Source organism: Solanum verrucosum, unplaced genomic scaffold (assembly GCF_900185275.1).
Source record: "Solanum verrucosum unplaced genomic scaffold, falcon-dt-bn FXZP01000252.1, whole genome shotgun sequence".
NCBI classification, from domain to species: Eukaryota; Viridiplantae; Streptophyta; class Magnoliopsida; order Solanales; family Solanaceae; genus Solanum; species Solanum verrucosum.
In genome coordinates this window covers 5694410-5710631 of record NW_026019988.1, presented here as the reverse complement: position 1 = coordinate 5710631, position 16222 = coordinate 5694410, and the positions used below count along the sequence as shown (strand labels likewise).

At 35.6% G+C, this 16222-nt stretch overlaps 1 protein-coding gene and 1 pseudogene across 1 annotated transcript; both read right to left on the bottom strand.

Moving 5' to 3' along the window:
* Positions 1-1651: 1651 nt before the first annotated feature.
* Positions 1652-12202, bottom strand: LOC125819105 (diphosphomevalonate decarboxylase 1-like). The gene is made up of 10 exons (XM_049498622.1): positions 11934-12202; positions 10357-10555; positions 8472-8535; positions 8226-8289; positions 8050-8130; positions 3292-3378; positions 2963-3120; positions 2777-2825; positions 2082-2206; positions 1652-1977 (listed from the first exon to the last, which is right to left on the bottom strand). The coding sequence occupies exons 1-10, from the start codon at positions 11949-11951 to the stop codon at positions 1755-1757; spliced, it is 1068 nt and encodes a 355-aa protein (XP_049354579.1). The 5' UTR covers positions 11952-12202; the 3' UTR covers positions 1652-1754.
* A 1430-nt stretch (positions 12203-13632) lies between these two features.
* LOC125819093 (premnaspirodiene oxygenase-like) lies at positions 13633-15570 on the bottom strand (annotated as a pseudogene).
* Positions 15571-16222: the final 652 nt, after the last annotated feature.

Below are 16222 nucleotides of genomic sequence, written 5' to 3'. Positions count from 1 at the left end.
TTACTATTCAAATATAAAGTTTTCTATTTTTTCAGACAATCAACTCCAACCCAATTCTTTATTTTACTCTCTAAAAATGAATTTTTTTTCCCTTTCCTCAATATTATATTATTATTTCTATTTCAATTTTATTTTCCTATTTCAAATAATCACCCCTATAATCTATATAATGTTCATGTAATATAAAATTTTATTCTTATCAAATTCTTCATTTAATTAAAAATTAATTTTATTCTAAGTTTCTCAATAACATAAATTGCAACAAATATTATATATAATACATATAAACGAACAATTCAAATCAAAATGAAATCATTGATGAAATACAATTACATAGTAAATATTGCATCTTTGAAAAAGTTATTTTAAATTTTACATAGATATTCAACTTTCAAGACTATTATGTTTCTCCCATAAATGCTCTATTAATGCATTACGGAGTTCAAAATGAGTAATCTTTTGTCCTTATTTTATTTATGTATAGCTAAAAATTGTTTAAATTAACAATTTCATTTGTATATTTCGTATACTAATTTACTTCCCCTATTCCATTTTGAACTATTGCATCAAGTATTTTCGTGCTCATTAAAAAGTGTAGTTTAATAATTTATCACTATAACATAAAAGTGGATTGTTGGAATTATCATGTAAACTTTGTGCATTCTTCATAGTGAAAAGTAATTACATAATTTTAAATTACATATTTAAAGTGACAATTTTATTTTTTTAAAAAATCAACTTAGAAACATTGTCAATTCGGGATGAAAGTAGTATACTTATCAATAATATGTTTTTAGATATTATATTACTTAGAAAATAATTACAAATATTAGACAATTAATTAATAGTCTTATATAATATAAATAAAATTAAAATAATTTTAAATTACATATTTAAAGTCCTATTTAAAAAAAAAATAGAAAAATTATTAATTCGGGTGGAAGTAGTAATTTGTCAATAAAATATTTTTAGATGTTATATTACATTAGAAAATAATTGCAAATAATAAAGACTTAATTAATGATATCATAGAAATAATAAAATAGAGAGGTGAATAATAGTTCTCCAAATTTGGAGAACTACTATTCACCTCTCTATAAATTGAGTATAGAGGGTAATATAGAGGGGGGTTGGAGTGGACATTCTCTATTTTACTCTCCAAATATAGAAAATGGAGAGTAAAATAGAGGTGGGTTGGAGATGGTCTGAAGGATGTGATATAGTGATTGAAGTTGCTCTTCCCTCAACCAAAAGTCTTAGATTCGAGCCTTAGCTATGAAAAAATCTTTAGTAGAAAGCCTTCCCCCGAGTGAAGCCCTATGCGGCGTGAATCAGATTAGTCGGGCTCCAATATGTTACAGCGCACCGGATTGAAAAGAAGAAAAAACACCAGAAAACTTGTTGTCTTTCACTAGTAGTCATGGTGATGAACAAAGTTATATATAGTTGCCATGTTCATGGTGCTTTTGGCCTTAGGTATTTCAGGCCATTCTTCCAATATGTTCAGTGACCATATGTAAAATTAACCCGAAAAAAGTTAGAAGATCAAGCAAAATTGAGGACTTTTATTATAGAAACAAGTACACAAGGGTTCCCAATGAGGAATAATACAGGAAAACTAAACTACAAATAACAACTTTTGAATTCAAAGTTCATCTGAACTATAACCATTTTGAAAATGGCAGCCTCCAATCTTTTTTTCTCAAGGGCTGTAATACTTAGAACTCGAGACTATGTAAACAAAAGGCCGCCGCTTACTTGGGCAACCCAGTATCAGGGTGGAGGAGAGCTTGGCTGTCATCACTTATCAAAACCGGACCTCTACCAGGTCGTGTGCAGATGAAGTAACTAATTTCGCCTTTGTATTTCTGAGCTGGAACCTTGTCTTTGATTTCTGGAGGCGGAGGCAACGCTTCAATGTCCTTTATATCCTGAATTCCAATATCCTCCATTAATGATTTATCACCGATGACGTAGCTGGATAGAGGAAGAAGCAGTTAGTATGATCATCGATCAATACCATATGGTCTAGAACAATTCATCCTATGGAAAAAATTGGAAACTTTTGATAGTGAATGTACCTGTTTAGATCAGTTTCTGAATTTGGAGGGAAGTGGAAAAGCAGCCTCTGAAGCAGAAGTGCAGCGGATGTTCTGTTACGTGCAATTAGGACAGCATTTGGCCCTGCGTCGAAAGTGTATGCAACCTGGCAACATTTATTATACTCGGTGACAAGGCCAAATACATTTACTAATGCAACTGTAAACCTACTTTAGAAGTCAAATAGCAGGACATTAGGTTTTCCAGACCCCAATAGTTCATAGTCAAACACTCAAATTGTCGATCAGTACCGAGAAAAGGCTTGAAACGGATAGATTTTCTTGCTTCACATGATATGGAGTCAAGATCTCAGTTGTAACAGATATTATGAAGTAACCGGAAAGCAGTAACCGTAAAACCGGCTCAAGATCAGGGGTAGTTCAGTTGGAATATAATCCAGTTTGCAGACTCTTCAATAGGAAGGTAGATGGATTTGAGGAGAGAGATGCAATACATATTTAAAAAATGAAACAAAAAATTCCAGTTCAGAAGGATAATCACTATTCTCTTTCAAATATCTAATATCCATAACTCTAGCTTAAGTATTGAATTCTACGACAGATTTCTCGGGCATTCTCAAAACTTACCACCGAAAGAGGGATTGTGAAAAATAGGGGTGTGACAAACAAAATCATGCAAGTATGCATTAGCAAAAGGTTGTGGTAAAGTAAAAAACCTGTGGAGTTCCTTCTGAACGGTTCCATTTCTCAACACAGCTGATTATCCTGAAAATTAAACACACCATCAGGACTTATTTTTCCTATTATCGACATTAGTAAGCAATCATCAAGTTCAGTACTAGTATTAAGAATAAGAAGTTCCGCACACTTCATGTTAGTGACTTGAAGTTAAGAGAACTTGCCTATGAGATGTGTCGTTCATGTAGAATATAGGAGGGCTAGTATCCAGGCAGACTGCATGAAACTGATTGCTGTCTGCACAAGTCAAATGAGTGAAAGTTGCAAAATCACGTTTTTGTATGGCTTCTTCCATCTGAATAATTCGCTTTGGCACTACTTCCTAAAAAATCGAATATAAGATGAAAAATTATACTTCGAATACAACTCTCACCAGTTGAACAGAGGTTAAATAAAGACCAAGTGAACATGTGCTGGAAGATTTTGAGGACACTAATTGAAGATGCAGAATCTAAATGTAATCAAGAGTCCAGAGTCCAGACAAATGAAATACCTTTGCCCTGTGTTCTATAAGTGCACTGGTTTCAACAGTCTCACGCATTCCGGAGGTGCTACTTGTTTCCTTCTGCCGTGAGCACACCTGAATATACAGTGATTCAATAAGAAGCAAATCTTGTTTGACATATGTATTTTATTGTGGAAAAAACAGAAAAAGTGTCCCAACGGTCAGTATTTGTGTGATTGTCTTTGTCAATCCGTAGTGAAGAAGAATGTACATATGAGTAGAGAGGGAGGAGGGGACAGCATAAAATTTTGAAGAAATGACATGGAAGTATAAGTTGAAACTTAGAAGTGATGAAACTATAAGATGGCTGATTAAACGGAAAATAAAATAAATTAAGGAGCGGGTAGAAGTACATGAGTAGATTATACGAATTGAAAAACCTTCATAGTGTAAGTTATAGTAGGCAGGTCAGGGTTTGTTGAAGGACAGAGTACTGGGCCTCCTCTTAAGCCCAAATCACCAAAGCCCACAATAATTAAAACAGCTGAGCCTTTCATAGGTAATATCCATACTCACCCAAAGAATACGGGCCAAAATCAGGATCTCCTCGTCATTGCTGACGAACTTGAGTCCATCAGAATCATAACGGAAAAGCAGAAAGAAGGAAGAATAATGCAGTGCGTGGAAAGACAGATTGTTCAAGGGGAAAAGAACATAGTTGGAAGTAGTTCCATGGAAATTGAACCTTGGGAAGGAGAAGAAACACAGGAGAGTAACCCTAAGCAGATGATGTATTACAATGAAATAGAGCCATTACAAGTGGACAAGTCGATCAGTGAGGAAGAAGCGAAGGAGAAAGCGACATTGTGGATACATTCAAATGTCATTAAATTAGGGAAAAAATTTGGGGCAGCTTTCCAGGGGTGCGAAGACATAGCATATGAACTGATGTTAAGGATTGATCAAAGGAGAGGAATGGAACAAAACAAAAAGGGGAATGAGAAACAGGTTAATTCAAAAGCTGTAATTCCTAAAGAAATTAGGAATTTAGCTTTCGATATGAAATTCAAAGAAGGGGAGCCAAGAACAAGAGGGAGAATCTCAATGAGGGTTGGTCATGAAGATAAATTTTTTATCTTGGAATGTTAGGGGGTTAAATGGGGAGAGCAAAAGAGCACTTGTAAGAAATTTGTTGCTTCAATGGGGGCCTGACATTCACATGTTGGTCGAAACTAAGCTAACAAGGAATGACTCAAATCTTTACCAACAAATCTGGAACAACAGATGGTTGGGAGAAGCTCATGTAGAAGCTATTGGAAGGAGTGGGGGGATAGTAGTGCTATGGGACAAAAAAGTTTGGAAGGGGGAAATGGTAGACAGTGGAAATCAGATGCTTACTTGTAGATTTGAGGGCATAGAGCAAGAATTGACATGGCATTTAAGTGCAATTTATGCAGACTGTGATAGAGGGGAAAGGAGGGAACTTTGGTGGGAATTGACAGCCATTAGAAGCCTTTTTGAGGGACCATGGGTAGTATGTGGGGATTTCAACATCACCAGATATCCAGAGGAGAGAACCAACTGCCAAAGAATCAGTGGGGCAATGACCAAGTTTTCAGAATGGATCAATGACATGGAGCTTGTAGACCCTCCTTTATTTGGAGGGTCTTACACTTGGAAAAGGAGTGAAAATCATGAGAGTGCTTCCAGAATAGATAGATTCCTCTACTCTTCACAGTGGGAGGAACAATATCTACACATCAAACAATCAGTGATGCCAAAACTGGGATCAGACCACAACCCCATCATGCTTACAATGTGGAGATATGGATTTCAAGAAGTCATATTTTAAGTTTGAACAATGGTGGTTGGGAGTGGATGGTTTCAAAGAGAGGGTAAAAAATGGTGGGCTTCTTTCAATGTAACTGGGAGCCCAGCATACATCTTGACTACCAAACTAAAACTCCTAAAAGGGAAATTAAAAGAATGGGGGAGGGAAAACAAGAATAACTGGAGACAAAGGAGGGAGGACATCCTGAACCAAATTACTGGATTAGAAAATATCATGGAGCAAAGAGCACTCACAGTTGATGAATTACTCCAGAAGGTTCAGTTGGCAATGGAGTTTGAGGAGGTGATCAAGAATGAGGAGATAGCATGGAGACAGAGGTCCAGAATCCAATGGTTGAAAAATGGAGATAAGAACACCAAATATTTTCATAGAATGGCCACAACACATAAGAGATGCAACACCATTGACAAAATTGAAGAGGAAGGGACATATATCACTGATCCAGAAGTTATCAAGATTAAAATACAAGACTACTATCAGAATCTCTACAAAGAGACAGAGACATGGAGACCGAATCTAAACTTACAAGACTTCACAAGCATTAACTTGGAGGAACAGATCTGGCTGCAGAGACAGTTTGAGGAGGAAAAAGTCTTAAAAGGCATCAATCTTTGTGCTAGTGACAAGGCACCAGGACCTGATGGATTTCCAATGAGCTTCTTCAAAGAATTTTGGAGTGTCTTGAAAGAAGACATCTTGAACACTATGAAGCATTTCCATGAGTTCCAAGTTTTTGAAAAGAGTATGAATGCCACTTATGTGGCACTTATCCCAAAGAAGAGTGGAGCTACATCACTAAGGGACTTCAGACCAATAAGTCTAATTAGTGGGATGTACAAAATCATAGCTAAAGTGTTGGCTGAAAGGCTCAAACAGGTGGTAAACAAGCTGGTGGACAAGCACCAGATGGCATTTATTAAGGGCAGGCAAATCATGGATGCTGCATTAATAGCCAGTGAATGTGTGGACACAAGAGTAAGAGGAGAGAAAGCAGGCATCATGTGCAAACTTGATTTGGAAAAAGCATACGACCATGTAAATTGGGGGTTCCTTCTAAACATCTTAAGACAGATGGGGTTTGGAGATAAATGGTTAAAATGGATAGGTTTTTGTATTAAAACTGTCAGGTTCTCCATTCACTGGATAAGGGGATTTGAAGTTAGTAGCAGGGCAGGTGTGAGTATGGAGATTTGCCAACTGTTGTATGCTGATGACACTGTAATCTTCTGCGAGGCAAAAGAAGACCAGATTAGATATATCAGAGTGATACTTGTGATCCTGGAAGCTGTCTCTGGTCTAAGGGTTAACTGGAGGAAAAACAGTTTATTCCCTATCAAGGAATTAGCACAGATGCAAAGATTGGCTAACATCCTAGGGTGCAAGATCGAGCAATTCCCAACAACTTACTTGGGAATGCCTCTGGGAAGCAATCATAAAGAACTACTGATATGGAATGGGATAATCCAGAGGTCAGAGAAGAAGTTAGCCATGTGGAAATCTCAATACTTGTCACTTGGGGGCCGACAAACATTAATAAATGCAGTGCTGGACTCCCTCCCCACTTATGTCATGTCTCTATTTCCCTTACCTGCTAAGGTGCTGGAGAAATTGGACAAACTTAGAAGAGACTTTCTTTGGTTTGGAAACAAAGAAAGGAAGGGGTACTATCTAGTTAACTGGGAAACAGTGCAGCTACCTAAGCTCTCAGATGGTCTTGGAGTTAGGAATCTTCGAATCCATAATGAGTGCCTCTTGATGAAATGGCTGTGGAGATATGTGAAAGAAGAACATGCTCTTTGGAGAGAAGTTATACATCACAAGTATGGCCAGGACTCCCAATGGTGTACCAAACTACCAATGAGGTCACTATACCATATGGAGTTTCAACATGGAAAACAATAAGATCCTTCTGGACCAAACTAGCAGGAAACATCAAACTCAGAATAGGAAATGGAGCTAAAATACTATTCTGGAAAGATGTTTGGGTAAGACATGAGGACATTAATGCAATCTTTCCCTGACTTATTTTCTTTCTGTAGCAATCCAGATATCACTCTAGCTGAGAGTTGGGAAAATGGTTGGGATATATCTTTCAGGAGACATTTCAATGACTAGGAAATAGATAGGGTGGCACAATGTTACATGTAATCAATGAGTTTAATGGTTTTGCTGCAAGGCCAGACACAATCTCGTGGGTACACTCTGAGGATGGAAGATTCACAGTTAACAAGCTCTATAAGAAGGAAATGGGAACTCAACAAGGCCTCAGATTGGCTAGATGGAAATATGTATGGACAAGCCAAGCACCAACCAAGATCAAATGTTTTGTATGGTTGGCAGCTAAGAGGGCTTGTCTGACACAGGAGGTACTGCAGAGGAAAGGTGTACCACTAGTACCAAGGTGTTTTCTATGCAATGAGACAAATGAGACCAACAGCCATCATTTTCTACACTGTAGAGTCACAGGTCAACTATGGTCTCTGTTTTTGAGGCTCACTGGTAACAGCTGGACGATGCCAGAACATACTGCTGACCTGTTGAGTTGCTGGATCAGGAGAGGAGGCAGTAAAAGCCAAAAAAAGTGGTGGAGAATTATTCCAGCTTGCATATGGTGGTCAGTATGGAAGGAAAGAAATGGAAGATGCTATGAGAACAAATCAAACTCCATACAGAAAGTCAAAGAAAATTGTATTGCATATTTGTATTTTTGGTGTAAACAGGAATGTATAGAGGAGGTAGAGCAACTAGTAGATATGTTAGGATCTTTGTAATTAGCCTTCCTAGCCCCTCCTCTATGTACGAATTTTTGGAGGTCACCAGCATATCCTTAATGCTGAGGAATACAACATTACTAATTTCAAAAAAAAAAAAGAAAAAAGAACAGAATACTAGCACAATATTAATTTCTCAATCTTTTGGAGAAACAATGATAATGTGGATGGATAAGTACATACCACAGCAATGATGATAACAAGCTCATCCCAGTGTTTCTCATCAACAAGTGGAACAGCAATGCTATCGCTTCCATTTTCCTCCTACAAGTAGCAAGGGAAATGGATTTCAACAATGCTGAGAAGATAAGATATCTATCAACGGAAGCACAAGACAAGAACTCATGAAGAGGACGTACTTTTCCCATTACCCACTTGACAAATCCTCCACATAAGCTTCGACATGCACTTCCTGAACCTTGCCTGAAGTGAATAAACAAAGTTTTCATTTTGACTATTTATCTGACTATTGAACCTCAGTTATCATAGGGTAACCTAATAACAAGACCAATGGAACAGAGAAAAAAAACATTATCAGTAGACTTCATAGGACCAATGAAATACATACCAACAAGCTAACAGAACTACTACGACTGATAATTTACCTTGCTATTGCAGAAAGCCTCCCGTTGTCCTCTTGCACATTCATTAACTTCGCAAGAGAATAAACTACATAGATGAAACAGAAATTAGTTGTACTCATTTTCGAAGTCTCGGATAATTTTTTTTAGAGAAAGCATAGATGCATGAAGAGGAGAGAACTAGGTCCAAAAAAGCAACCGAAACAAAGCTTGAGGAAAAAAACTAATTCAATGAGAAGGGTATTGATGTGTGAGATGAGTTAAAATGGAATCATGTTGGTGAAGATTCATATAGCGGACCCCAACTTGTTTGAAGATTCATAACTGTTTTAGTGTAGTATATTATACACTTATCAACACAAAAATCATAAGATGGGCTCACTTAGATAAATTGCTTACTCATTGTCATCGAAATTTCATTATATATTTAAACGAGGATTTAAAATGAGAATATGCTAACAAAAGATCAAATAGAATATTGATGAATATTTACCTACTTGTGGACACAAATATGTATCATAGGTGAACCGAGGAAATCTATTACCAATAACTAGTCCAGTACATGAATTAGAAAGGAGGTTGTAACCCAAAGCAGCTCAAATGCACAGATATAATGCAGTACTTTATCACATAGCTAAAGAATGTATTAGTAAGCAAAAAGTATTCTATTAAAAATAAGCTCTATAGTTTCGCTAGCAAGTCCATTCTTTACTGACTACTTACAAGATATGACAGCTAAAATAATAAGTTCACAGAAAAATAAGTTACAGGAGAAAGGAAAATAGTAAAAGGAAGCTCTGATCGATTTGAATTTGCATCGTACTATATATATGGGTGAGAAACTTAGAAAAACATAATAGGGGCTCGATGTAAGCTGTGTGAAGGGGCTGATGAAACTCTTGGGCATCTATTCTTTCACTGTCCAGTAGCAGCTGATATATGGGGACAACTACTAAAATGGCAGGGAATCATAAGACCTAGTTGGGACTGGCCAACGGAGCGTGTATGGATGGAACGTCATTGTGGAACAAATGGAGCTCACTCTATCATTTATCGAATGGCCTTAGCTGGATGTATATATCAAGTGTGGCAGGAGCGGAACCAAGTCATATTTCAAGGAAAGAAACGAACGTTGCCTACAATTGTGAGATTGATAATCCAAGATATATACTACTGTGTTTCCAAGAAGCCTAAATTAGCTAGAGTTTTGTCCAAGCTTAACTTCTATCCTTGCTAGAGCTAATAGGTTGTAAAGGAGTAAGGGTGCTCACTCAGAACTGGGACTATATCCAGTGACTGTTTGTTTTTGTTTACTTAAGCATGAGTTCTCACTTTGGTAATAAAATTTCCATAGTTACCAAAAAAAAAAATCCCATTAGCTAAACTATTCTGTCACTTAAAATTAATTTGATCCTCAAGCAGCATAATAGTTTATGGATAGAACCAAAGGTGAGGATAGAACCAAAGGTCACTCCATGAGAGATGCACCCAGAAAAGATAAGTGCGGAACTTGAAATAATGATAAAGAATGTTATCCTATATGCATTGTACAAGCTAGAGAAGGTACCTAAAACTTTGTGGAACACTCTGTTTGCTTTGAAGTCAAATCACAGATTAAGATACAGGCAAGCCCTAAAAGATTCATTTCATATGTTGTGGACTCCGACGACAGCCCATATTATTATAAAAAATAAGGTAAAATAAAAGAAATTCAAAAAGATTTGCAGGCACAAGTTGTGTCATATATACATGAGCATTTATACAAATGCTCATCAGAGAAGGACAATATTTTCATCTCCTGCAGCCATTAGGAGGACTCAATCTAACAGCCACTAAAGATCAAACAAACGAAATAGTGAAGCGACAAACAAATTCAGAATTCAAGTAACAAAGAAATTGTTAGCAGTACCTAGGCAGGCAAAACCAGCAGCTGAGGAAGCCAATCCCGCAGCAGTAGGAAAATTATTATAAGAGGCAACATGCACGTGCAGATTCTCCCAATCCTTTTTTGCGATCTTGATACCCTTCTTCTCATCCTCAACATCATTAGCACGAGCTCGAATTTCCCTGAGACAGTTCTGGTATCTGCCTCCAGAGAGGGATATTTCCTAAAAGAACCAGCAAAAGAAAAATTAGGAAGGATCAAAGGATAACTCCAAACAAAATTAGACAAATATTTACACTCTTAAAGAACTAGTCCTTTCCAAAATCACAAAAATTAATAAATCCGCACTAAAAGGCGTATCTGATTACTAAAGCAGCACATAGTAAAGGAAAAATCATGCACTTTCTCTCTCAACGCCAAAATGGGAAAAAAGGTAATTTAGTTGCTTCTTCTGTCCCAATTTATGTGACACAATTTCCTTTGAAGTCAATCTAACCAGAAAGATGCCTTTCTTTATTTTTTGGTTTTCCATCCGGCACCTGCATTGGGGCCCAATTGATCCGGATTTGTGTCGCATAAGGTCATTTAAGGAGGAAGCGCTCCCTAACCAAAAAAAACTTTCCATACCCAGGGGTTTGACCCTGAGACCTTTGGTTAAGCGTGGAAGGACCCTACCATTCCACCACAACCCTAATTAGTTCATTTTTCTATATCTAGTACTCCCTCCATTTCAATTTATTTGTCCTACTTTCTTTTTTAGTTGCGTTTTGAAAAGAATGTCCCTTTCCGTTTTTGGTAGCTCTTAAATTCTAACTTTCCACCTACATGTTTAAGACCACTAGATTAAAGAGTATTTTGGTATATTCTACATATCTTTAGTTTAAGATCAAAAAATTAAAAAGTACTTTTTTACTTACTTAAACCTCGCGCCAAGTCAAAACCAGACAAACAAATTGAAATGGAGAGAGTAACAATTTAACTTTAAACTTATTTTTACCCTTTAAAAATTTGCTTAGTATCCACAAAAGGTTTCCAATTTGTTTTAAACCACAATTTTCAAAAGTCTCTCTTTTTTCTCTTGAACTCTGTATTACGTCAAACACCCTCACTTAAATTGAGATAGAAGGAGTAACAAATTCCAGCAAAAATGAAGACTTTCAGTATAAAATGGAAGAGCTCAGTTCCCTATACCTTATTTAAACCTCCTTCATTCTACTACATGTAGTCACATGCAGCTAAAAGACACTTTAAATCAGGGCGGAGCTAGTAAGGACTCAGGGGTTCATCGGATCCCCCTTCGGAGGAATATTACATGTTTATATATGATTAAAATGATTTTTTCTGCATACATAGTATATGTTGAACCTCTTCGACTTCCTCATCTTCATATTTTTTTCACCCTTAATGAAAATCCTATCTCCGCCAGCTTAGAATGTTGCACTATTAAACCATATCAGCTTATAATCTTGCATGTAGCAGCTAAAACATTTAAACTCATAAAAAACTACTCTTTTTTCCAATATCACAAAAATTAATCAAACCCCATTAACAAATAGTAATCAAAATCATAAAATCACACTTAAAAAATATTTTTTTTTTACCTTGCCATTAAGCCACATTCGATCTTGATTAAAAGCAGGACTAACAGCAACAGTAGTAGTAGTACAAAGATGTGCAGGATCAAGAGTTACACTAATACTATCATTAATTGCAAGAATTAGGTTTTCATCTCTTTTTCCCCAATATTATATAACAGCAATGTTAGTGGGTGTTTGTGCTGTTACCATCAAAACCCTTTTTTGAGATTCATCCGCCATGGCCAAGAAATTGAAGAAGAAAAAAAAAGAAATTTCGGCGATTTGGATCAAAATTTGTGAAATTTATTTGATATTTTTGCTACATATTTATACATTTTACATGATATTCATATGTATGTATGCTTATAATATAGAATAAAAATATAACCTCCTTAATTGAATAAAAATGTTTTTTATTTTTGTTTTATTTCTAGGCAGCACATTTGTGTGTTTGGGGTCCATACTTTTGAATAGGCTAATTATTTTGTATATTTAAAATCGCAGTAAAAAATATCCATGAACTATTATTTATTTATTTGCGAGTTTTATATCTTAATTATTAAGTATTTTTATTTGAATAATTATTAATTATTCGGGAGAAGGTGTGAGTAGCCTCTATGACATACAAGATGAAGGAAGCGAGATTAAGATGATTTGAGCATGTGGCGCATGTGCCAAGGAGGTGCATCAACATATCGGTGAGGAAATGCGAGAGGCTGATTGTAGGGGTACGCTGAGGGATAGGGGTAGGTCAAAAATTATTCGGGAGAGGTGATTAGGTAGGACATGGTGCAACTTTATATTATTGAAGATATGACTTTCGATAGAAAGGAGTAGAGGTCGCACATTAGGATAGAAGGGTAGTAGGGTAGAGTATTGTTTTCTTGCCTTGCGAGGTTTAGTGCATGGTGTAGGACTAGCCTTGCTCTTATAGTTCTTGCGAGGGTAGAGTATTGTTTTCTTGCCTTGCGAGGTGAAAGAGGTTATTAAGTTTAATTCTTGTATTACTCATATTTTACTTTATTTTAAATGAAAAAACAACATTAAAAATAACAACCTTTTCTTCCAATTTACATAATTTTCAACTTCGAGAAGTCCATAAAATTCTTTTGAAAATTCTACATGATTAAATTATCTTTATTTTATTTTGAAAATTCTATAATGATTAAATTTCTTTGTTCATTTACTTTTACTATTAGAAATATATGGCAACACGTACTTTATTTTGACAAATACAATGATTAATTTATCGTAATTTGTTTGGTTTGTTTTCTTCGTTAAAGAGGTCAATTGTTTTATTCAAAAGCTTTTTTTCACTTGTTGAATTTTAAATAGAGGAAGGTAAATGCAACTCTAGTTTTTAAATATTATTTTTTATTTTGAAAACAAAAACAATTTTTTTTTTCTAAAAACTCATATTTTTCATGATCAACGCCCCCTAGGTTTTAGTCTATTTCCAAGAGGCAGAGGAAATAGAGTTGCATAAACTAAATGGAGATAATCAACAAGGGTTGTGATGACGAAAATCTGTTTCATGTAGCTTAAGAAATTTTGAGTCGTGGGTACAGGACATTGGTAACTACTTCTTCATCCTTAACTCGCGCAAATTCAAATGAGTTAGATTCTAATGTGGATATCGGACACCACCGAATGAAAAACCAAAAAGAAAAATGGAGATAAAGTATCAATCTTTAACCCTTTGATCAAAGCCAAGCCAACCAAATGATATAACATTTTCTATTATTTCTTCTTTAGAACCAAACTTCAAGACAAATACAAGTCATATTACTTGGTACAATAACACAATAGATGATGAAAAAAGAAACATTACAAAGGCTAGTTATTCTCACATACCCTTAATTAACTTATACTTCAAACTTTAATAATTATTATTATTATTTTTTAAAAAAGAGATTATGTATAAGGAGTAGCAATCAAGTAGAGATCTTTGTCCCTTCTAGCAGTCATTCCATTTGCCTCATTCATGTCCAAATCTTTTGGGTCCATACCATTGGGAAGTGTCCAATCAAAGTTGTAAAGCAAATGGGCTAAAGGCAAAGTAACAAGAGCTAAACCAAATAGTCTTCCTGGACAAGTTCTTCTACCAGCACCAAACGGAAGAAATTGGAAGTGAGTTCCGCCAAAGTCAACTAAACTATTCTCGAATCTCTCTGGTATAAAACTTTCTGGATCTTTCCAACTTTCTGGATCTCTTCCTATTGCCCATACATTTACCAGGACTTTACTTTTGACCGGTATGGTGTATCCGTCTATCTCTGTTTCCTCCCTACATTCCCTAGGGACTAATAGAGGAGTCGGAGGATGTAACCTTAGTGTTTCTTTGATCACCAATTTTAGGTAATCCAACTTCTCAAGGTCATCATCATCAAATGTTTTCTTTCCCTTAAAGACTTCTCTCACTTCGACTTGTGCTTTGGTCATGACACTAGGACTCTTCATCATTTCTGACAATGCCCATGCAACCGTTGAAGATGATGTATCAGATCCTGCTACGAACATGTCCTACACATGACCATAGTTAAATTTCATCAACAAAGTCATACAATTTACAACTCTTCTAATGAAAAAGACTAGATCATAATAGGATTGTATATATATATGTTCTTTTTGCTTTTATGGACCATGGTAAAAAAAATACAAACAAATTCATCAAGATTTGAACTTTGTGGTAATTTGTAGACCGACCCGTCTATGGTCGAAAAATTAAAGAGTAAGAGATAGTGAACTTACAAGAATTACAGCTTTGATGTTATTGTTTGTTAGAGTAAATGGAAGTTCCCCTGTCCCCAAGACTCTAAAGAAAACATCAATCAAATCTTCATTACTTCCACATTCAGCATTGCATTTTTTCCCATTTGCATGATTTTCTCGATGCACATCGATAACTTTGTCCAACACCACGTCTACCTTATTACGTGCCTCAATTAATTTAGACCCCATCCCACTAATCCCACTAAGAAACTTCTTCGAAGGATACAAATCAGCCAGCTCGAAACCTCCAGCTAAAGATAACACTCCATGAATCAAACTTATCATCGCCTCATTTTGATCTTTACACGCTTTCCCAAATGATGACCTACATGTCACAAGAGTTCATAAACCAAAAAAGTTTTTCTGACACGTTGATGGGCATGTTCTCCATCGATTTAATAGACGATACGAGGCTTGAGAGCTCGTCTAGTCCAATCGGGCTAAACGATTTGACCATCTTAGCACTGAGGAGCTCCATGATGCACAATTTACGCATGTGTCTCCAGTATTCACCATATGGAGAGAATGCAATGTCCGTACAATCATAACAAAAGATCTTTCCCAACATGGTTTGTGACCTTGATGCAAAAGCGAGGTCATGAGTTTTCATGATTTTTTGTGCCATGTGTGGTGACGATACGACTATAGTGGGGACTTCCCCTAGTTGTAAGTACATAATTGGGCCAAATTTTTGTGACAAGTTTTTGAGAACATGGTGTGGTATTCCTTTTGTTAAGTGGTGCACACTACCAATAATTGGTAACCTCCAAGGTCCTGGTGGTAATAGTTTTTTGTTATGACTTTTTTTGGTTTTAATTCTCAATTTGTGAATTAGAAAAAAGAGGAAAGAGATAAAGAGGAAGAAAGTAATAATTTGTTGAATCTCCATTTTTTTTTTCACAACACAATTAAGAGAAGGTGAAGTGATTTTTTGGATTGATCAATTGGTTTGAATTAAAGGTAGCTAGGTGGTGGTATTTATAAACTTGATTTTCAACAAACAATTCACATGGTGTAATCAATATTTTTATTACAAGTCAACGAAACAATGATTTCTTTTTCAATTCAGTCCAAACAAAGGGATGAGCTGTATTTAATAGGAATGAATAATGATATTCTAATTGTAAGGTGGAAAACCAAAGAATGAAGATATTTAATAAATGTACTTTCTTATTTTACTAGTATGGGAGTGGGACATTATGTTTTGTTATGAATAATGATATTCTAATTGTAAGGTGGAAAACCAAAGAATGAAGATATTTAATAAATGTACTTTCTTATTTTACTAGTATGGGAGTGGGACAACATTATGTTTTGTTAGTTAAAATATAAAGTTTGTTTTGATTGTTATTTAAATTTAATTATTATTATCGTATCGTCAGATTTATTGTTGTGTAATAACAAAAGGCTCCATTTTATATAACGATCGCTCTGGTATTTCACATCATTACCGATTTTTTTTTTTAACTTCATGTTTGGTTACTATATATATAACAAACATATTTTTTTTATCTTACCTTTTATAATAGTTTTACTCGTAT